This window comes from Anabrus simplex, chromosome 7 (assembly GCF_040414725.1).
Source record: "Anabrus simplex isolate iqAnaSimp1 chromosome 7, ASM4041472v1, whole genome shotgun sequence".
Classification (NCBI taxonomy): domain Eukaryota; kingdom Metazoa; phylum Arthropoda; class Insecta; order Orthoptera; family Tettigoniidae; genus Anabrus; species Anabrus simplex.
Genome location: NC_090271.1, coordinates 325,123,085 through 325,147,359, shown reverse-complemented (window position 1 = coordinate 325,147,359; position 24,275 = coordinate 325,123,085). Strand labels below are relative to the sequence as shown.

Below are 24,275 nucleotides of genomic sequence, written 5' to 3'. Positions count from 1 at the left end.
TTCAAATATGTAGTATGTTTCGAGCCGTCAGTGGAGAGCTGACATAGAACGACATGAGTAGAATAAGCTTGAATGGAGCTTAGAAAAGTAGGAAAGGCATAATATGAAGATAAAGTTGGAATTGAAGAGGACAGATTGGGAAAAATATTCATTTATAGGATGAGGAGTAAGGGATTTGAATAAATTATCAAGGGAAATGTTTGATGAATTTCCAAGTTCATTGAAAATATTTTATTTACTTATTTTATTAATGTCTTTCTGTACATGGCAGGGAACAGGCTATGTAGCCTGCTAGTATGCCAAACCATATAGTTATACACCTGCATAAAGATAATATACTTAGCATTTTAACTACTTAAAATTAAGAATAAATTTAATATAATTTAAAGTAATTTAACTGAAATTTAAAGTATCATAAAAATAATTTTAACATTTTAAAATTAATTTATAGTATTTTATATTATTAAAACTATATCTCCAAAAATTTAAACTATAATGTTACTATACTAAAATATGTATATATGCAAATAATGGTAAATAATATTGACACTATGTAAAATAAAGTATTGATTTGGGGGAGAACTCATCCTTCATACTTGTATGCTTGAACTATCAATACAGACTATGAAGCTAATAGATTATAGTATCCCAGCCAACCAGGCAAAAAACATTGCGTTTAGATATCAGAACCTGAAAATTAAAATAGCGATTGTGATCAAGAACATTAATGGCATTCTTGTTTAATTTTAATTTTAGTAGTATTTATTCTGTACAATCGCTATTAAGCAGGTTCTTCAAAGGCTGAAAATGACCTATTTACAGGTCGAAACCGGTACTGTCCTTTTATGTAAATAATATTGACACTATGTAAAATAAAGTATTGATATGGTGGAGAACTCATCCTTCATACTTGCATACTTGTATGTATAATGTTACTAACCTTACATTTACATTTTATTTATTTAACTTAATAATCTAACATTTGATGGTGCTTCTTGAGTAAATTAATCTCAATATAGGTAAAATTTCCAGCACATTCTTCTGAATAGCTTTAGGTTTTTTAAAATGCTATTTGTTCGGGCCGTCGACCTATGAAGGTCATTTGCCCCTACTTGCACCATATGTGAGGAACCTGTGTGTATTATGTAAATGGCAGAAGTGTAAATTGTTGAATGTGAGGAAAGGAACATTAAGGACAACACAAACACCCAGTCCTCAGGCCAGGGATATTAACCATTTACAATTAAAAACCCCTGACCCAGCTGGGAATCGAACCCGGGACCGCCGGGTAACAGGCGGACACGTTGCTCCCTACACTGCAGGGCCGGACTAGCTTTAGGTTACTTATGTCTCTAATTTCAGCCAGGAGAGAATTCCAGGAACGTTTGGTCCCCGGTACAAATGAGTTGTTATACGTACTACTGTGGTAAAAATGAAATGGCGTATGGGTTTTAGTGCCGGGAGTGTCCGAGGGCATGTTCGGCTCACCAGGTACAGGTCTTTTGATTTGACACCCATAGGCAACCTTTGCATCATGATGAGGATGAAATGATGATGAAGACAACATACAGCCAGCACCCCGTGCCGGCAAAATTAACCAATGATGGTTAAAATTCCCTGCCGGGAATCGAACCTGGGACCCCTGTGACCAAAGGCCAGCACGCTAACCATTTAGCCATGGAGCCGGACACTACTGTGGTGAGTGGGGATGGACAGCAGGGATCGTATTGATGACCTTGAGGGTGCGCTTGAGGTACGGTAGTTGAAATCTATTCTGAGGTAATCTGGTTTAGCTGTTCACAGTATTTTGTGCAGAAGAGAAACAGCATGGTACTTACGCCTATCACGTAATCTTAACCAGGACAGCTGATGGAGGAATGGGCTGATGTGGGAATGGAGCGAAACATTTAGGATGAATCGAATGCAAGCATTATGCGCCCCTTTGAAGTTTAGAACCAAGTGAACAACTTATGTTATTATAGACTACATCACCATAATCAAATATTGGTAGTATTAGTCCTTGAACAAGCAGTTTCCTGGTTTCGACAGGTAGAAAGCTCCTCATTTTGTAGAGTGAGTGCAATGAACCGAATACACGTTGACAAATTTTTGTTACGTGCTCTGACGAATTAAATACTTATTCAAAATTATTCCAAGATTCTTAATGGAGTCTTTCAGTGTTATTGGTGTTTCATTGATTCGTTAATGTTACATAAGTTGTCGTTTAATTTCATGATTGCTTCTTGTATGTCATAGGCTTGATATGAAAAACCTAAGTAAACAATTAGGTAAACAATTGATAAGGAATCTGCCACCTGGGCGACCACCCTATGTGCATATCGTTGATGATTGATTGATTGATTGATTGATTGATTGATTGATTGATTGATTGATTGATTGATTGATTGATTGATTGATTAAATGAACGGGTGCACATCGTCTGCTTGGTGTTATACCCTTGGCGATGCCAATGTACTACGAGAGACTTTGTCTCATTAAAAATTGATGCCTGCTTGGCTATTAGATGATATAGTTGTTGATTCCCATAGGGAATCTGAAATATTTCTTCTGAATGAGTAAATTTATAATACCAATATAAATACTCCGTTATTGGACATTATAAATTTTCCAGCTAACTCATTCCTGGTTGCCAATCTCTCATAGTGCTGATGGCTACAATTAACCTACTCAGTGGCCTCCACGGTATGCACTGGCCAGTGTCTTGGTATGTGTGCTAGGTACCAACTGATGAGCCCAGCCTAGCACATGGGGGCGAAACGCTGGCAACCAGGAATGAGTTAGCTGGAAAATTTATAATGTCCAATAACAGACCATTTATATTGGTATTAAAAATTTACTCATTCGGAAGAAATATTTCAGATTCCCTATGGGAATCAACATCTGTATCACATACCATTTAATCGAGCAGCTCGTCTCCTTTCTCCCAAGTCTTCCCAGCCCAAACTTTGCAACATTTTTGTAACGCTACTCTTTTGTTGGAAATCACCCAGAACAAATCAAGCTGCTTTTCTTTGGATTTTTTCCAGTTATTGAATCAAGTAATCCTGGTGAGGGTCCCATACATTGGAACCATACTCTAGTTGGGGTCTTACCAGAGACTTATATGCCCTCTCCTTTACATCCTTACTACAACCCCTAAATACCCTCATAATCATGTGCAGAGATCTGTACCCTTTATTAACAATCATTTTTATGTGATTACCCCAATGAAGGTCTTTTCTTATATTAACACCTAGGCACTTACAATGATCCCCAAAAGGAACTTTCACCCCATCAATGCAGTAATTAAAACTGAGAGGACTTTTCCTATTTGTGAAACTCACAACCTGACTTTTAACCCTGTTTATCATCATACCATTGCCCAACGTCCATCTCACAACACTAATGAGGTCACAGTGCAGCCGCTCACAATCTTGTAACTTATTTATTACTCTGTACAGAATAACATCATCTGCAAACAGCCTTATCTCTGATTCCACTTCTTTACACATATCATTGATATATATATAAGAAAATATAAAGGTCCAATAATACTGCCTTGTGGAATTCCCCTCTTAATTATTTACAGGGTCAGATAAAGCTTTGCCTACTCTAATTCTCTGAGTTCTATTTTCTAGAAATACAGCCACCCATTCAGTCACTCTTTTTTCTAGTCCAATAGTAAACATTTTTGCCAGTAGTCTTCCACGATCTACCCTATCAAATGCCTTAGATAGGTCAATAGCAATACAGTCCATTTGGCCTCCTGAACGCAGGATATCTGCTGTATCTTGCTGAATTCCTACAAGATGAGCTTCAGTGGAATAACCTTTCCTAAACCCAAACTGCCTTCTGTCAAACCAGTTATTAATTTCACAAACATGTCTAATATAATCAGAAAGAATGCTTTCCCAAAGCTTAGATGCAATGCATGTCAAACTGACTGGCCTGTAATTTTCAGCTTTATGTATATTGCCCTTCTTTTCTTTATACACAGGGGCTACTATAGCAAATCTCCATTCATTTGGTACAGCCCCTTCAACCAAACATAATTAAATAAGTATTTCAGATATGGTACTATATCCCAACCCATTGACTTTAGTATATCCCCAGAAATCTTATCAATTCCAGCTGTTTTTCTAGTTTTCAACTTTTGTATCTTACTGTAAATGTCATTGTTATGATAGGTAAATTTTAATAATTATTTAGTATTACTCACCTCCCCTATCTGGACACTATCCTTGTAACCAACAATCTTTACATACTGCTGACTGAATACTTCTGCCTTTTGGAGATCCTCGCATACACACTCCCCTTGTTCATTAAAGATCCCTGGAATGTCCTTCTTTGAACCTGTTTCTGCCTTAAAGTACCTATACATACGCTTCCATTTTTCACTAAAATTTGTATGACCACCAATTATGCTTGCCATCATGTTATCCTTAGCTGACTTCTTTGTTAGATTCATTTTCCTAGTAAGTGCCTTCAATTTCTTCTTACTTCCATAACCATTTCTAACTCTATTTCGTTCCAACCTGCACCTCCTTCTTAGTCTCTTTACTTCTCTATTATAACATAGTGGATCTTTACCATTCCTTACCACCTTTAAGGGTACAAACCTATTTTCACATTTGTCAACAATTGCTTTAAACCTATCCCAGAGTCTGTTTACATTTTTATTTACCATTTTCCAGCAATCATAGTTACTTTTTCAAAACTCCCTCATGCCTGTTTTATCAGCCATATGGTACTGCCTAATAGTCCTATTTTTAATACCTTCCTTTCTTTCACATTTACTTTTAACTACGACAGAAACTGCTTCGTGATCACGAATAGCATCTATTACTTCGGTTTCTCTATAGAGCTCATCTGGTTTTATCAGCACCACATCCAAAATATTCTTCCCTCTAGTTGGTTCCATCACTTTCTGAATCACCTGCCCTTCCCATATTAACTTATTTGGCATTTGTTGTTCATGCTTCCTGTCATTCGCATTACCTTCGCAATTGACATTTGGTAAATTGAGTTCACCTGCTACTATCACATTCCTTTCCATATCATTTCCAACATAGCTGATCATCTTATCAAATAATTCTGAATCAGCGTCAGCACTATCCTTTTCTGGTCTGTACACTCCAAAGATATCAAGTTGCCTATTATCTTTAGAGATGAGCCTTACACCCAGAATTTCATGTTTTTCATCCTTAATTTTTTCGTAGCTTACAAATTCTTCTTTCATGAGAATGAATACTCCCCCTACTACCATTCCTATCCTATCTCTATGATACACACTCCAGTTCTGTGAGAATATTTCTGCATCCATTATATCATTTCTCAGCCTCAACTCCTATTACAATATCTGGTAAGTATATATATCTATTAAATTACTTAATTCAATTCCTTTGTTTACAATGCTTCTACAGTTGTGCTCTAACATTTATTTGTCATCCCTACTTGATTTTCAGTTCCCTGTTCTCTAGTCTAAGTGGCCCGGATTCAGATCCTGGCACTTTTTGGCCAGTTTCGATCTATCCAGAGTTGGTAGGTGATGCACTGCTCTAGTATGAACTTCAGGTTCTTAAAAACATCTCAGGATAGATCTCTTCAAGCAATTGTTTTCTATGGTGAAAGAACTGAATTAATGTAATAAATTGTATACCTTTTCATCAATGTTCTGTAACTAATTCTGTAACTAATGGACTCACCAATACGAGGAAAGCAGGAATTAGCCATGCTAGTGGACAGCAGATATGCATGACTGGCAGTCGAGTCTCCCGTAATCGTTTATAAATGTGGATGCTAATGAGGAAAAACCAACAGCATGGTACAAGATGAAGGTAGTGAAGCATCAGAGCAACAGTTTCACACCACTGCTGGTCTTCTGTGGCCTGTACAAAACATATTAGCAGTATTTAGTTAAAGTAAACATCAGCATAATGGCACAGTACTGATTATAGATACATAAAGCTTAACTAGTTAACTTAGCAAAGAAGTTGAAGTGAAATGAGATCATAATTTCTGCTATGGAGTAACAACATTATATTTGCATAGCTGCAAACTGAAATAGTGTTGTGTGCAGTGAGGAAAGGGTCTGGCGCCTTGGTTGAATGGTCAGCATACTGATCTTCAGTTTAGGGGGTCCCGGTTTTGATTCCTGGCCGAGTCTGGGAAACTTTGTGTGGTTGATTCCTTTAGCTTGGGGACTGGGTGTTTGTATTCATCTTCATTTATGTACAACACACTACAAAACATCACACAAACACGCAATAGTAAATGCATCTCTCCATGTAGACTTGCTATCAGGAAAGGCATCTGGTCATAAAACTGGACTAAATTCATAGAAATTGCTGACCCCAGGAAATTGAGAAGAAGAAGAAGAATTGCAGAAAGGATTTGATTGAAAAATTAATAAGAAGTCACAAAGCTTAACTGTGTAGTCCATTTGCGAAACCAGGTACGGTATGTGCATGTCAAGCAATTTATGAGAAATCAGGAAAAACTAGTAAAATGAAACAGAAATGTGGTAGAGGGCTGGTTGATTTTATAAATTATAGGTAAACATTGTTGTAATATGTGTACCAAAGTTCTGAAATACTGGTATCTGATGAGTAGAAAACAAGTTATTCATATATATATATATCATTTGCATATATCAGGTTTTGCAACTCCAGTGGCAGCCATATTGATTGTGCCTTAGTTTGCAAAACCAGCTAAAATTATTGTAATGGTGGAGTTTAATCACACACTTATGATGCATGTAATTATGTATTGAGTATGTTACACATAATGGAGGAACATATTGGAGTATATTACAACATGAAGGACATACACAGGTTAGAATAGTACTGTGTGTGGTAATATACTATCAAAGTACAACCAAATAAGGGATTTAGACTATGTCTGTTTCCTCAGCTTCCATTAGTTCTAAGTCCAAAGTGTCATCACCCTGATCATCATCTGCATCTTCATTCAAACTTTGAGTATCAGGGTCCTGATCATCGACGTAGAATTCCAAATCTGAATTACTGCCTCATGCTTCCCCAGAGTGAGGAACAAGGAGTCTCTAAATATCCTTGATCTTAGGCGATTTCACAACAAAACCCCTTGGGATATCACGGATGTGAGCAATCTTAAAATTCTTCCCTTTCCTGCACAAACTTTTTGCTTCATCAATGTCAGAATTGCAGAAGGTTTCTCCTCGAACTGGGAGAGATTTATTGCTTTTGTTTCTTGTGACTGTTTATCTCTTTGCTTTCTGAAATTAGAAATGCCATTGTCCATGGTTTTAAAGAATGTCATCTGAATATAGTTTCCAATCCTCAGCAGGAGCATCTTCTCCTATATGTATTACGATTCTGTCAGCTTATAGGCTGCATCCACAACAATGAACTCAGAGAAATTGGTGAGCAAGGGAAACAATTGCAAGCAGAATTTTACAGCTGAATATCTACACTATGCAGTAGACCTCACTTAAATGTATACAATAGAAATAAGTGTTTTATCATTATTTTCCTTGACAAAGAGGAGTGCAATGCTGTTCTTATGGAAAGAAAAAGAGCAGGTTTTGTTTTGCAACTCTACTCGAAGGACAGCCATGTTAGTTAATAGACATATAGCAGGTTTGGCCTGTGAAGTTAGCAGGCTTTGCATCCATTCATGCATGAATGTAGCAGGTTTTGCAACTGTTTGCCATTTTTGATGTCAAATTTAAACCTATTATAGTTTGTTTTGGAACCTGAAACATAGCTAAATTAGAAGCCAGTATCATAAAGCTAGGGGCTTTACGTCGCACCGACACAGATAGGTCTTATGGCGACGATAGGATAGGAAAGGCCTAGGAGTTGGAAGGAAGCGGCCGTGGCCTTAATTAAGGTACAGCCCCAGCATTTGCCAGGTGTGAAAATGGGAAACCACGGAAAACCATTTTCAGGGCTGCCGATAGTGGGATTCGAACCTACTATCTCCTGGATGCAAGCTCACAGCCGCGCGCCTCTACACGCACGGCCAACTCGCCCGGTGTATCATAAAGCAACATGGGATACCATTATCTCATTTTCATAATTTTATGCACCTAGCTGGTTTTGCAAATGGGCTACTCAAATAAGGGAGTAAGAAGGACACTAAAACACTTCCCAGACATGTGGATAGAACAATTCAACCATACCTTCCCTAGCATGCACCCAACCATTATCAAGGTCAAGTCCTTAAAATCAGGGGAATCAGGTGGATGGTAAAGCCACTTCCCAGACACATAGATTGAAAAATTCAGCCATACCTTATACAGCATTCACTTGAGCAACTGTCAAAGTGAAATCACAGAGCTTAAAATCAGGAGAATATGATGGATGGTAAAACACTTTGCAGATATGTGGATTGAAGAATTCAACCATGCCTTGTAATGTCGCAGAGCTTAGAATCAGGGAAATAAGATGAATGGTAAAACATTTCCCAGGCACATGGATTCAACAGTTTTACCATACCTTATATAACATGTGCCCAGGCATTGTCATAAATGAATACTTGTGAAGTCCTTTATCAAACACTCCACCTTTACAATACAAATTATTTGTCTTTATTTTAAGACAACATTATTAAAATTCAAGACATGTTTCGTCCTCTTAGGACATCCTCAGTCAAAAATATACAAGACAATTTAAAACATAGCAAGGACATTGAACACTTTGAATGTTGACTCGAAGTTCAGAATCACATGCGTCCAATTAAAATGAGATGTATTTGATGTCATGTTATGACAACGACTGAAAATATGAACATCTTTAAAATAACACAAATTGTGAATTATGGCGTGACTGTCACTGTGATGAAAAAGTTATGCACACATTGTTAACTGTTGTAAAACTATCAGTAGAATGTACAGGCTTGATGTAAATCTTAGTTACATCATGAGTGAAGTGAAGTGTAGGTGGAATCTCTGATTCGAACTGTACAAGTTGGTTGAAGGGTGGTGCCACAATAAGTGTTGAGGGCCTAAAAACAGGAAGTAATTCCTGAGCAAAAATATGAAGGCATATTTAAACTTTGACAAATGTGTGGGCACATCTGGCTACTTACATCCTCACCCATTCCGAGCAGCCTGGCTCAGCTTGAATGCTAGCGATAACTGAGTGCTGTACTGGGAAGTTGCTTGTGAGTCAAGCTGCCTTGGAGGGAAATTGTGGAGGGTTTGATACAGCAGGAGGGGAAAGAGAGTGCTGATCTAATCTAACCTGATGCCTGGGCATGAAGAGTTTATTAATTATTTCTTCAGTAAGTATATTTAACTCCTTTGAGATTTCATTTACATTCTGAGATGGGTTGCATTTTAGATTTATGTCAATAAAAATGTTTTCCAAGATATAGAGTAAGATCTTAGGGATCCTTTGTTTAAGTAAAATGGGTAGTTTACTCTATATGCCTTTCCTCATAGCAACTCTACATTCTCAAAGTGCTCAATGTCCTTGCTATGTTTTAAAGTGTCTTGTATATTTTTGACTGAGGATGTCCTGTTTGCCTGTGTAAAGTAGCGGGATTCAATAAGAGAAACAAGGACAGTATTGTGTACCCGAATTTGAAGTCGGCAATGAGATCTGTTTCTCATGGAACAGAAATTCCAATACCTTCTCCTCCTACCAGTTTATCTGACTCTGACGGTTCCTCAAATTCTGATAACGAGCAAGTTGATATGGATTTTTCACCTGCCACAGATGCAGTAGATCCACAATCGTTTAAACAGTCGGAGTTGAGTGATCTGATACGAGACCTTGGTCTCAGGAAGGAAAAAAAGTGAACTGCTATGGTCACGATTGAAAGAAAAAAACCTTCTTGTGCCTGGAACTATAGAGATAAGGATTTTAGGAAGTATTTCAAGAAAGAAGATGATCTGACCTATTGCTGTGATATTCCAGGACTGATAGAACAGCTAGGGAGGGATTACAATCCTGAAGAATGGAGATTGTTGTGGATTCATCTAAGAGGAGCTTAAAGGCTGTATTACTTCAAATGGAAACATTCTAGCTTTGATTCCTGTGGCACATTCCGTTTCACTAAAAGAAAATTATATCACAATGCAAACTGTTTCAGATAAAATCAAAAATCATAAGCACTGGTGGGATGTGTGTAGTAGGTGTTGAAGGTGTGTGGTATTCTATTAGGACAACAAGCAGGCTACACTAAATTCCCTTGTTATTTATGTGAATGGGACAGCAGGCTAGGGATAAATACTGGTCTACACCTTCCTGTTCCAAGAGACAAGTTTTGACACCTGGTGTGAAAAATGTTACAAATGCTGCCTTAGTTTGTAATAATTTGATGACTACTGAGAAATAAAATCATGAATAAAAATATATAAATAAAATTACTCAAAAAATTAATAAAATTAATAAGCATGATTAACCGAAATGTCCGTAGTATGGGTGCCAGAGTTCACCAGAATGGATCCCTCGAATTTAGATAAGAGCACGATAGACTTTATATCCCAGGGCGTGTACATAATGCTGCGTACTGGTACATCTGCTGCAGGCCTTACCTAACCTCCTGAAAACGACTAATTAGGTAGGAACTGCACCTAGGTTTACCAATAACACTGATTCTAAAATAGCTAACTATATTCTGAACAAATTCCGTGCATGAGCACCTCATCAACATACAACATTATACATATAATACACACATAAAATATTGCTGGAAGACTCCATATTTACAACAACAACAATAATGAAAACCGTGGGAAAACGAAAGCGAGAACTAAGCTAACATTTGTAGATGGTCCGATGAACAAAGTACATGTATGAAGATAAACAGCCTTCACTGTCTCTATATTAATTCAATTTACCGATTCTCATAATCGGCAGTTATCACATCACACAGATACTGTACCTTGTACTACTGTGTTCACATATTTTAACACTTGTTGTAAAGATATATACACACGTCTGTCGATCCTCAACATATAAATTTATAGAAAGTCTGAGATAGCTTTCACCAACATATAATGCTAGGCCGCCACAAGTGCTACACTACTTAATGCGCAAGCACTCTCCACAATCAGCCACTTTCCACAAACATAACAAGACTACGCTCCACGAACGTTTGAAGTCCAGTCCATTGCAGCCGTGTCACTCCAGTACCGTGTATCAGCACCACTTCCTTCCCGTACAGTGCGTCAGTTGTAGTTGTAGTTGTAGTTATCTTCCTTCTCGTTCCTTTACAATCACCTCTACAATCACCCTTACATTGTTTCCTACAATCTCTTACAATGACCTGGTTGCCGCCGTATGATCAACCTTTATAGACATCAACATCCCCCTCCTCTCAGATGAGACGTCTTGATTGGTGCTTGCCCACCAATCATGAGTGAACCTCTTGTCAAGACCAAGCCCTGAACTACTTCTTCCTCCCAAGACAATAACAAACTCTCGGGAGTTTTACATGAATCACCAAATTTTCCTAATACAACAACAAGCTCATCTCATCAGGCTGGGATATATACATGACTCATGAATTTCCCGACACAAGTACATCACAACAAGCACTGGGGCAGCCATATGACTCATTCAAATTACCAGAGTTATTAAAGCAATGTTTTTCCACTCATGCAAAACAAATTACTCATACCTACATATGTGGATATCTTCCAGCTTATAAATATAAATGACAAAACATACAAATGAAATACCGATAATAATAATAATAATAATAATAATAATAATAATAATAATAATAATAATAATAATAATAATAATAATAATGATAATAAAAATCGAATACTGACATTAATATCTCTAACTTCTACATATAATTCTGGGGTGTGATATATGTACTATCACAAGTTGACCCCAAAAAAATTATTTTGTCACCGCTACACATCAAACTGGGAATCTTGAAGCAGTTCGTTAAGGCTTTGGACAAAAGTACCCCTTGTTTCAAGTACATTGCAAGCCAATTTTCACATTTATCTGGTGCAAAAGTTAAGGAAGGCATTTTTAATGGACCACAAATCAGAAAGCTTCTGAAAGACAGAAACTTTGAACAAACAGTGAAAGCCGTGGAACTTGCTGCATGGAATTCAATAAGAGACCTCATTACGAAGTTCCTAGGAAATGTAAAGGATGAACAATATGAAACAATAGTGAAAACAATGTTGGATGATATGAAAGAGTTGGGGTGTAGAATGAGTCTGAAACTGCACTTCCTTCATTCTCATCTCGATCACTTTCCGGAAAATCTTGGGGCTGTTAGTGAAGAAATGGGAGAGAGGTTCCACCAGGACATCAAGGAGGCAGAAAGAAGATATCAGAGGAGGTGGGATGAACCAATGCTGGCCGACTACTGTTAGTGTTTGAAAAAAGACGAACTTGGTGCAGTCAGACGCTAGGCAGCCAAGCGTTCATTCCAAGGGGACATCTGGGGCTGTTAAAGTTTATTTTGTTCACATATCAGTCCATAAAAAAGTTACATTGTTTGCTTGTAAATCACGTTTAATTGTCAACATAAATTGCTTTCATTGCCTCAGAGTTATTTATGTGTTTTTGTGTAAATCAGTATTATATTACAATAAATGAATATTTCATTGTAATTTTATACTCAATAATTATTCATTGTATATAATAATTCAAGAACATATTCAACTATTTCAAAATATAATAATACAAAAGATATAAATATTTCCAAAATTATCAACGTTTTTCAGTACTTTTTATATGCAATATTCAGGTCTATCTGTTATTTTGATATACCTATTGCGAGAAAATGTGATGTGATACATAGAAATGGACAACAGATTTGTGTTTAGCGACCTCTTGCCGCAAAAAAATAGTTTGAAAATGCTGGGTTGTGTAGTTAGTAGTGCCGATCTGACGGACCGAAGCCTAGCACGCCTATCCCCCCCCGGTTCCCGCTCCTATTCGATATACAACAACAAGCCTCTAGGGGCGAGTAGAGGGGAGAGGGACGAGAGTCTGGGCTGCGATATCAGTCTCTAATGCCTAGCTCTCAGAAATACGTGCGATGTTTTTTCTCACTGCTTTCAAGATTTGTTAATGGAACAATGGGTCACATGCTTATATTATAATTGCTTTAGATTTCCATCATTCTTAATTAAGGTTTGGGCTTCACCGGTAGCCTTGGTAGCCCTCAGTATACGGCACTGGATTTTACACATATACATTTATGACTATACGGGCTTTATGATGAGTTTATTTCACGTAATGCAAAGTGATTAGTAAGTATTACACCAAGTTTTTGGAACAATATCTGCCAACAATTTTGAGAAGAAAACAAGACACACTTTATGCAGAACCCACCCATGACTTTATATGACTTTATATGACACTGTTATCGTCGCCATAAGACCTATCTGTGTCGGTGCGACGTAAAGCCCCTAGCAAAAAAAAAAAAAAAAAAGACAATGTTTGAGTACATGTTCCACAAGCTGTTGTTGAATTGTTCAATCAGTATGGCTGTGAAGTATTCTACTATCCACTTTTTCCTCTGATTTAAAAGCCCTCATATCAGTTTAATGTCTGCCCCCGTACCGTAACGGTTAGTGTTTTTAGCTGCCATCTTCGGGGGCCCAGGTTTGATTGCTGGTACTCCCAGAAATTTAAGAATGGCAGGAGGACTAGTATGTGGTTAAAATGGTCCGTGCAGCTGACCTCCATTGGGGGTGTGCCTGAAAAGAACTCAGGACGAGGACACTAGTTTAGGGCCTACTTGTTTTTATCAGTTTAATCCTTTAGATGAAGGAAACAATTTATAGCATTATATTTGGAATCTAGTCTGCCTCTGTGGTGTAATGGTTAGCACAATTAGCTGTAACCCCCCGGAGGCCCGGGTTTGCTTCCCGGCTCTGCCACAAAATTTGAATAGTGGTACGGGGTTCACTCAGCCTTGGGAGGTCAACTGAGTAGAAGGGGCTTCAATTCCTTCCTCAGCCATCCTCGAAGTGGTTTTCCGTGGTTTCCCACTTCTCCTCCAGGCAAATGCCGAGATGGTACCTAACTTAAGGCCAGGGCCGCTTCCTTCCCTCTTCCTTGTCTATCCCTTTCAACTTCTCATCCCCACACAAGGCCCCTGGTCAGCATAGCAGGTGAAGCTGCCTGGTGACATACTGGTCCTCCTCCCCAGTTGTATCCCCGACCCAAAGTCTCACGCTGCAGGACACTGCCCTTGAGGCGGTTGAGGTGGGATCCATAATTTATAAGTTTCATTTCCGTATTGATTGTAGCTACAACATAAGATTTATTCTGAAGCCTCTACCTTATCAATACATTTGTTTACATACTATTATTCACAGTACTGGTTTCGACCCTTCAAGGGTCATCCTCAGCTGACAATTACAAATATAGTTTTTAAAAAAGCATCACAATAGGAAATATATTTGTAATTGTCAGCTGAGGATGACCCTTGAAGGGTCGAAACCGGTACTGTGAATGATAGTATGTAAACAAATGTATTGATAAGGTGGAGGCTTCAGAATAAATCTTATGTTGAAGTGGGATCCCTCGCTGAGTCCGATGGAAAAACTAACCCTGGAGGGTAAACAGATTAAGAAAGAAAGAAAGATAATTGGAATCTGTTTAAGACAATTTTTAAACATGAAATCATCTTATTTGAGCAATCAGACTGCCAACTGCAATATATTTCTACATCACTGACAGCAGATATGGCTCATCACTGGAGAGTAGTATGAAACATAGGAATTTTGATATAGGCCAAGAGCAACAAATTAATCTAAAAAGCCACCTAATCAATACTTTATTTCTTTTGCCTTTGGCAAACTTAAAAATACATTAACAAACACAGTACATGTTTCGACCACTTAGTAGTCATCTTCAGCTGTATATAAAAAAATCTTAGATGATAACATTTAAAAGCAAGCACATTGGATCTTAAAACTATATCCCATGGGAATCCAAAAACTATTGTTCTAGATGCTTTAAATGAAATGGAAGATTGGGGGGGGGGGGGGGTTGGGGGTAAGGAGATTTATGTGAATGATACTTAAATTACGGTATCGTTTACAATTGTGTTTAAAAACTTAAATGATGAAAAACATATTTAAAATATTTAAAAGCGTCTATGGTAAAATTCTTTTTGATAACATTAGGTGGTGTGAATAAAAAGTTCGTGTTTGTAATAATCTTCAGGCATTTGTGAGAAAATAATAACTTAATTAAAATTCGCATCTGTGGTGATGTTAAACACTTTGTTTTTAATAAACATACTTTAAAATATTCTAAAGTGTCTATGGTAAGGCACTTATTCAAAAACACTTGTGCTTGAATGAAAGTTTATGTCATATGCTCCAGTCTTCAGGTATTTATTGTTTATATTTAATAACTTCCTTGAGTGACATTCTTGTGGTTAAAAGACCGTGTTGACTGTTTACCTTTCGGGAATTGCTCTTCGGAATGTGATAAAAGAAATTGTGTTAGTCGTTTAACTTGCTAAAACCCTGTGGTGGCTTCTGTTATATAAAATGGCGATCTGATTCGGGCAGCTTGCCTCGCGATCTGTAACCAGCAGGAGATCGTAATATATTAAAATATGACATATGATAGAAGTAAAAAGCTCCGAATTCTAAATAGATAGCGGGAAGATATTTGCATTCGAGATTGCGTGGCCTTGACTTACCTTATCTGGCAAATGTTTAATCCGCGTTGCCTTGGAGAACTGCCTTCGTGCACGACCTAGTGTGATAGCGGTGTGACATGGTCTGAGACGTACTAGATGACGACACAACTCTACTTCCCCTTTCTCCGGAATATTCCACGAACAATCAGACCATGTCACACCGCTATCACACTAGGTTGTGCACGAAGGCAGTTCTCCAAGGCAACGTGGATTAAACATTTGCCAGATAAGGTAAGTCAAGGCCACGCAATCTCGAATGCAAATATCTTCCCGCTATCTATTTAGAATTCGGAGCTTTTTACTTTTATCATATGTCATATTTTAATATATTACGATCTCCTGCTGGTTACAGATCGCGAGGCAAGCTGCCCGAATCAGATCGCCATTTTATATAACAGAAGCCACCACAGGGTTTTAGCAAGTTAAACGACTAACACAATTTCTTTTATCACATTCCGAAGAGCAATTCTCCGAAGGTAAACAGTCAACACGGTCTTTTAACCACAAGAATATCACTCAAGGAAGTTATTAAATATAAACAATAAATACCTGAAGACTGGTGCCTGTGACATAAACTTTCATTCAAGCACAAATGTTTTTGAATAAGTGCCTTACCATAGACACTTTAGAATATTTTAAAGTATGTTTATTAAAAACAAAGTGTTTAACATTACCACAGACACGAATTTTAATTAAGTTATTATTTTCTCACAAATGCCTGAAGATTATTACAAACACGAACTTTTTATTCACGCCACCTAATGTTATCAAAAAGAATTTTACCATAGACGCTTTTAAATATTTTAAATATGATTTTCATCATATAAGTTTTTAAACACAATTGTAAACGATACCGTAATTTAAGTATCATTCACATAAATCTCCTTACCCCCAACCCCCCCACCCATCTTCCATTTCATTTAAAGCATCTAGAACAATAGTTTTTGGATTCCCATGGGATATAGTTTTAAGATCCAATGTGCTTGCTTTTAAATGTTATCATCTAAGATTTTTTATATACAGCTGAAGATGACCACTAAATGGTCGAAACATGTACTGTGTTTGTTAATGTATTTTTAAGTTTGCCAAAGGCAAAAGAAATAAAGTATCGATTAGGTGGCTTTTTAGATTAATTTGTTGATTATACTCATCGATACGGCCATGAAGTGGACAGCTTGCAATACAGGCCAAGAGTGCAAAAGGGGAGTGGCACTAGTGGAAGGCTACAATGCCAGTGCAGCAGTGACAACAGGGATGAGGCCAGCGGCACGTAAAACAATAGCCCTGACGAAGTATTGAGGTTCGTGATAAGGGAGCTCCTTATAAGATACTGGAATGGGCAGCAATGGAAAGGTGTCCAGAATGATCTAGAAGCAGACACTGTGAGATAATTTCTCAAGAATCTTTTGCGGGCCTATATAAAGAGTGAAGCTGGAGGTGGGAGTCAGTAGTGTGTGAGCATGAGGCAGTATAAGATGGTCATGAGTCAGTGACTAGTCATTTGGGAGTGCGTGGAGTTCAGCACAGGGATGACACTGTGCTATGAGAGGTCATGTTGGATAGCAGGAGTTTGACATGTCAGAGAACGGTGTGTGTCTGATGAAGTGTGCAAGTACAAACTGCATGAAGTGGAAAACTCAAACTCGAGTGCGCCTGTAAGTAACTGTAAATAGATGTTAAATAAAGTTAGTCGAGAGTAAAACACTCCACAGGTACCTCTCTGAGAAGTAATTTTTATTTAACGATCCTGAAAACCTGAACAGAAATAATTAAATAGTAACCAGGATCTCTCTTATCTTCGCTACGGTATTCCACACTGTATCTTGATTTATTAGTTTCATTTTCCGTTTTGATGGTTCTTGTATATTATAGATAAGAAAGGTCCCACCTTATCAATACAAGTTTTATTTATATAAGATCCTACTTACAGTACCGGTTTCGACTTTTTATACAGTCATCCTCAGCTATACATAAGTACCTTCACATAAGTCAAAGTTGGTTGATATGCCTTGCCTAGTAGAAAAGTCATAATAATGGAATGTGTCTAACGTTCAAATTGGGCATGTTTCAAAGTAAAAGCTGGCTATATGTACAATCTAAAAATGAGTTTGGGTGTATCTTTAGGCCTAAAATTCGTGTGGATTAACTTATTTTAAAAGTACAGGTACATAAAAACTTTAAAATATATAGTACATATTAAAATCACATATTAAAATACTGCAGTACACGCCAGGCAGCCAGATCTAACGCAACCCAACCACGACAGCAATAACATACATCAGCAATTATAGACGAGAAAAGAGCCTCCATTCTGCAATTGACACCTATGAACAAAAGCAGACTGTATTTTAATACTTTAAGGCAACATTCAATCACAGCTGCACATATTTACCTCTGGTTACACATTAGACTTGTCATCAATAACTGAAGAATCTATTAATCATGCTAGTGGATAAGCCTAACATATAGCAGAACCCCAAGAGAGCACCGCCTATGAATACAAGCACGGACATTCTCCATTTATATCGGATAAAAATAAGAAAATCGACAAACGCAAGATGTTAAACTCATTTTAATGAAGTGTTCCTAGTCATTATAATGGATTAAAGTTAAAGTGTTTATGTACTTGTACTTTTAAAATAAGTTACACCCACACTCATTTTTAGATTGTTTACTTTGAAACATGCCCAATTTGAACATTAGACACATTCCATTTTTATGACTTTTCTACTAGGCAAGGCATATCAACCATCTTTGATTTATGTGAAGGTACTAATGTACAACTGAGGATGACTGTATAAAAAGTCGAAACCAGTACTGTAAGTAGGATCTTATATAAATAAAACTTGTATTGATAAGGTGGAACCTTTCTTATCTATAATATATTCCACACTGTATATGGATTTCTATATAAATTACTGTAAATGCAGCCAAGAAAATCAACATTAATTAAAAATATGATAATAACTGAGAACAGCCGGATAGGATGAATACGTCAATACCAAGTGATGTATTGGAAAATGAAATGTCCCTCAATAAATTGTGATGATGTGAGTTACAGATTTAAGAAAGCAGTAACAGAGCAGAAATTTAGGTCCAGGGATTATTAAGCAATCAGATAAAAAGATGACTTTTGGTGTTATTACTTAAGCCTAAAGAGGCAAGGCAGAGGCAAAAAATTAAAGCAGAAAAAAGAAGTAGAAGAGAAATAGAATAAAAATTATAGCAAATGCCAGAAAACATGTTACAGTGTGAAATAATGGGCTACACTGTGCGGTACTGTTGAAACATTAACAGCCATCCTTAGTGGTATACGAAAACGATTGTTACCTCCAACAATATTGTGCAAATATCACGCAGAATGGCAGCTTGACGTATCTTACGCCTTGACGAAAATGCATTACATTATTTTGCTGCTGGGAAGCAGCCAGGGACGTTGTCATGGTAACCAGCAGGTTCGTTGTTCATCTGCGAGGGTGTCCATCACTCAATGCAAAGCATGAAACTTGCAGAAAATAGTAATTCTCTCTGTCATTTGATGAGTAAGCAAAATTATGCAGTTAAAAAAAATGTTTAAAATGAGGGGATGTTTCACATATTGAACAGAAAATCAGTAATGAGAAATAACTCATCTGATCTCCCTATAAACTCCCAGTCTGTTCCGTGATTTTAAAATCGTATGCATATCAAAACCTGCTCCTAGATGAGTATAGTCTAAATGTGAAGTTCACTGTGATGGAGGAACAGACAGACAAACTGACACGAAAACTAAAAGCCACTGATATGGTCTTGAGTTGACTTAAAATGGATAAATATCTGAAAAATTGGCAAAATAAACACATTTACAGACAGCAGAACCCTACAATTTTATTTATGTACATTGGCTTTACTTCGCGTTGATAGAAGTAGGTCTTATGGTGACAATGGGGTAGGGAAGGGATAGGAGTGGGAAGGAAGTGGCTGTGGCCTTAAGTAAGATACAGTCCCATCGTTTGCCTTGCGTGAAAATGGGAAACCGTGGAAAACCATCTTCAGGCCTACCGACATTGAGGTTCAAACTCACTATCTCCTGAATGCAAGCTAACAACTACGCGTCCCTAAATACATGGCCATCTTGCTCTGTTTGATTTTTATTATTATTATTATTATTATTATTATTATTATTATTATTATTAATGGAATATCATGATTCTGCAATGCATTGGTACTGACAGTTTTATCCCAAATGCATGCTATAATTGATTCTTAAAATTAAATATCAAATGTACCTGCACTCCTAACATGAACACCAGATTGCTGAGTGTCAAGGAGAGCTCTGTGTTGAGTAATGTGAGAGTGGCGTGATCTCTTGGAGATGATCTCAGTCGTCGGAACACTGTGATCAGAGCCAGGAACTGTGCAATGAGTGAGATGACTGAACCAACAATAAGCACCTGTGGACAAAGTGTAGAAAATATTCATTCATTTAATGATTGTTATTAATAAGAGACTGCTAAAGTAACTGATTGATGATATAAATCACTTTATTTCCTAATTGCAACACAGCTCGAGTTTTGTCAAGTATGATTAATTATATATCTTAGACGTCTAGGAATCATTTCACATTCAAGCTGACCACTTACCTGCCTGCCAGCACCTCCATCTGACCGGCCAGGTGCTCCAAAGTAGATATACATGACGCTGTCAATTAGATCATGGTCATGAAGATCAGTGTCAGCTAAACTGTCATCTGGAAGTTCTAGCTCCTCTTCTTCCTCCTCTTCATCGTCTGGCTCTGGGCCAACATCATCTAAGTCCTCTGGTCCATCACGCAGATGAATCTCATCACCAGGGCTGTCCTGTAAGCCGGGGTCTGGGATGACACCTGGCTCCACATTTATATAACCTACAACAAGACCATATGCTATCAGCACCAAACAAAAATGATAACTCAGTGCATCATTTCCTTTAGTGGGTTAGAGTATGACCAAGATGTCATACACCCTTACAAGTGAGGTATGCAAGGTGTCCCAAAAAACACCGACAAAGCTTAGCATGTTATGCGGGAAGGCAAACAGATCCGTTTTCAAGAAGGAACCCATATCCAGAAATGCACGGCTTGGATGTTGTAGCACATCAAACTATGAGATGGGTGTGTGTTCTGCATGTCGTCAATAAACCCAATATGAGTAGAACATCGAGCTCATTTCAAACGGGATTCGAACTGTCATTGCAGAGCCTACATCGGTGGTACTGGGCCTGACGGACATGACCCAATACGTGCGGTTGTCCTTAAAAAAATTCAGTCGCCCTGTGGACTTTATCAATAAGGTTTGAATGAAGTCTTCAGGGTCTGGGAAATCAGTTTTTCATTATACAGCATGGTTATATACAGCTCAATGTGCGTGTTCCCTTGTCCCGTTTCTCTATGGCGGCGTCTGGTATTAAGTGAGAGGAATCTTCGTGGTGAGTTTTTACAAACGGATGCCCTTCCTGACGTCAACCACATCAGAGGAGTTAATGAGATGAAATGAATGACGTGATATATGTTTTTACAAGTTGCTTTACGTCACAGTGACACAGATAGGTTTTATGGCGACAATAGGATAGGAAAGGGTTAGAAGTGGGAAGGAAGCAGCCGTCGCCTTAATTAAGGAACACCGAGCTCGATACCTGCAGTCGCTTAAGTGCGGTCAGTATCCAGTATTCGGGAGATAGTGGGTTCAAACCCCACTGTCGGCAGCCCTGAAGATTGTTTGCTGTGGTTTCCCATTTTCACACCAGGCAAATGCTGGGGCTGTACCTTAATTAAGGCCACGGCCGCTTCCTTCCAACTCCTAGGCCTTTCCTATCCCATCGTCGCCATAAAACCTATGTGTGTCGGTGTGACGTAAAACAAATAGAAAAAAAATATTAAGGTACAGCCCCAACACTTTCCTGGTGTGAACATAGGAAACCACGGACAACCATATTCAGGGCTGCCGACAATGGTGTTCGAACCCACTATCTCTCGAATACTGGATACTGGCCGCAGTTAAGCGACTGCAGCTATCAAGCTCGGTATGTGATAATATATGATAGTGTAAAAAATATTTTTAAAAAGAAGGGAGAGCTGAGTGGCTCAGACGGTTAAAGCACTGGCCTTCTGACCCTAACTTCACTGGTTCGATGGTGTTAGAAGGTGCTCAAATACGTCAGCCTAATGTCGGTAGATCTATTGGCTCATAAAAGGACTCCTGTGGGACAAAATTCCGGCACCTAGGCGTCTCCGAAAACCGTTAAAGTGGTTGGTGGGACGTAAAAGTATTATTATTATTATTAAAATGGAGAGGGTGAAAGGCGGTGCTGGCACATCACAGTCCACTCCTATCGAACAGGACCAAGGGGTTTGTTCAAGCCTTAACGTCTCCATCTGACGGACGAATTATCAAGAGCGCCATGTGCCCTCCATTTTAGAACTGAATCCAGGCGTTTCGCACGCAGTCTAGAGATTATCAGTTGTATACCGGACAACATTCTGATTGTGAAAATGTTTTCGATCAACGAGACTCGAACCGGCTAACTCCCCTCTCAGACCATATAGACTTGACGCCTTAACTATCATGTCCAGCAGGTAAGATACACTCATATCCTCGTTCGGAGATGTGCGTCCTGCCATTCCTAAATTTCTGGCAGTACCGGGAATCGAACCCGGCAGCTAATCGCGTTAACTGTTACGCTACGGAGGCGGACACGAGCACCAGGTGGGCTGTACATACAGCCCAGTACAAGGCCTGAAATATAAGGCGTTTCCGTTTGAGGGCGTTACTGTAGCGGACATGCTAGTGTGGCAGTCGTGTCGTCCCGAGGCGCGTGCGTTAAATGCGGCCACGTGAACTGTGACGACGTTATTACCAAATGCGTCCAAACAGGACCAACGTGTTGTTATTGTGTTTATGGCTGCCGAAGGACAAACACCAAGTGGACATCCATCGGAGAATGAAGAATGTAGAAAATCACCGTTGTGGAATGTGGAATGGTGCACCAGTTTCCGTGCGGCTCACGTTTCGACACAAGATGCCGGTTGATCTGAGAGGCCAACCTCATCCGTTACGGACAACAACCGGCGGTGGATGAGGCGATTAGGGCGGATCGGAGCATAACGATTCGTGCGCTAGCAATGGATGTCGACATCAGCTTTGGTAGCATGCAACACATTATCCGGCAGGAGTTAGGCCTTGAAGGGTCAACGTTTCCTGTCGGACGAGCATGTGCAGCAGCACACGGTGTTCTTCCCACACGGAGATCTTCAAACTGGTGCGTCGGTGGGATGAGTGCCTCAGTGCTCACGGCGATGTTGCCGGGTGGGCATCCCGATTCAGGACTGTACGGCCGTCGAACGGAAACTTTTTGAGCGTCCCTTATAACAAACTACCGTTGTGTCGGCAACTTGTCTGATTTATTTGTCCAGCGGAACAATCTACTTTAAAGGAGAAAGCCCCAAGTAATGCAATAAAGAAAATGCAAGTAACTGTGGAATTTCGTTACTGGTAATCCCCATAGAACGAGTCATAGAACTAGTCGTACGAGTGTCTACCCACACATAGGTTGGCGACCCATCAAGAGTTTGACTGAAAATCTACTTCTGCGAACTTACTGTATGCATCTAAGGCACGCGATACGTACTGTAGCTATACATTTTCCTTCAATAGCATTCATGTTTGATACTCATATATGTACATTCTTAGATTATTATCTTTATCAGAGTATTGCCGGGCTGAGTGGCTCAGATCATTGAGGCACTGGCCTTCTGACCCCAACTTGGCAGGTTCGATCCTGGCTCAGTCCGGTGGTATTTGAAGATGCTGAAACACGTCTGCCTCACGTCGGTAGATTTACTGGCAGGTAAAATAACTCCTGCGGGACTAAATTCCGGCACTTAGGCGTCTCCGAAAAATGTAAAAGTAGTTAGTGGGACGTAAAAACAAATGAGATTTATTATCTTTATTATTCTTATTAAAGCTAACGTAATCATACTGATCTCAGTAATACCACGTAAGGTAACATTGTATATGCTATATCAGGATTTTGATCGGTGTCTTCTGCTGCCACTTTTCCTCCACCATAGTGGGTGCGCGGGTGCTAACTGTGTCGCACGGCCAGATGCCAACCTATGTGGAGGGACGTAATCACTATTGCATGATTTTATGATGGTTGGAAGTGTGGCGTGTGCAGAGCTACGTACTGGGGCAAACAAAAATACTAGGTTCCTAAGTCAGGGTAATCAACTATTAAATCTCCGACCCGGCCAGGAATAGAACCGAGGACTCTAGAACTAAAAGCCTTGACACGGACCATTCAGCCCATTCTGGACTACAGTAGTGTTACAAGTAATAAATCCCATTGTAGACCGTATTGGACATCAGATATGAACATTAAAACAAGAATAATAGTTAAACACCACCTTTCCAATGCTTATCTTTCCTATATTTAGGAAATAAACATTACAACAGGCGCTGTAAGATGGGACATGTTTCGCTTAACAGTCATAAGCATCATCAGCCGAAAATAAATCTTAGCCTAAAGTTAGGTCAGGGCCCTGAACCTAGTGTCCTTAACATATATGGCACCCTAAGAATCAACATTTATATTTATAAAATGAAAATAGGCTTAAAACTAGTGTG

General features: G+C 38.7%; 1 protein-coding gene across 1 annotated transcript in view; it reads right to left on the bottom strand.

Annotated features, from left to right (window-relative positions):
* The window catches only part of LOC136877829 (adhesion G protein-coupled receptor E1), a 1,255,385-nt gene that overhangs the window by 27,981 nt on the left and 1,203,129 nt on the right, over positions 1-24,275 (bottom strand). The window contains exons 5-7 of the mRNA XM_068228756.1: positions 20,256-20,518; positions 19,902-20,066; positions 5,706-5,888 (exon numbers count right to left, since the gene is read on the bottom strand). Of these exons, the coding sequence (XP_068084857.1) occupies positions 5,706-5,888; positions 19,902-20,066; positions 20,256-20,518 (611 nt within the window). The remainder of the gene's footprint in view (positions 1-5,705; positions 5,889-19,901; positions 20,067-20,255; positions 20,519-24,275) is intronic.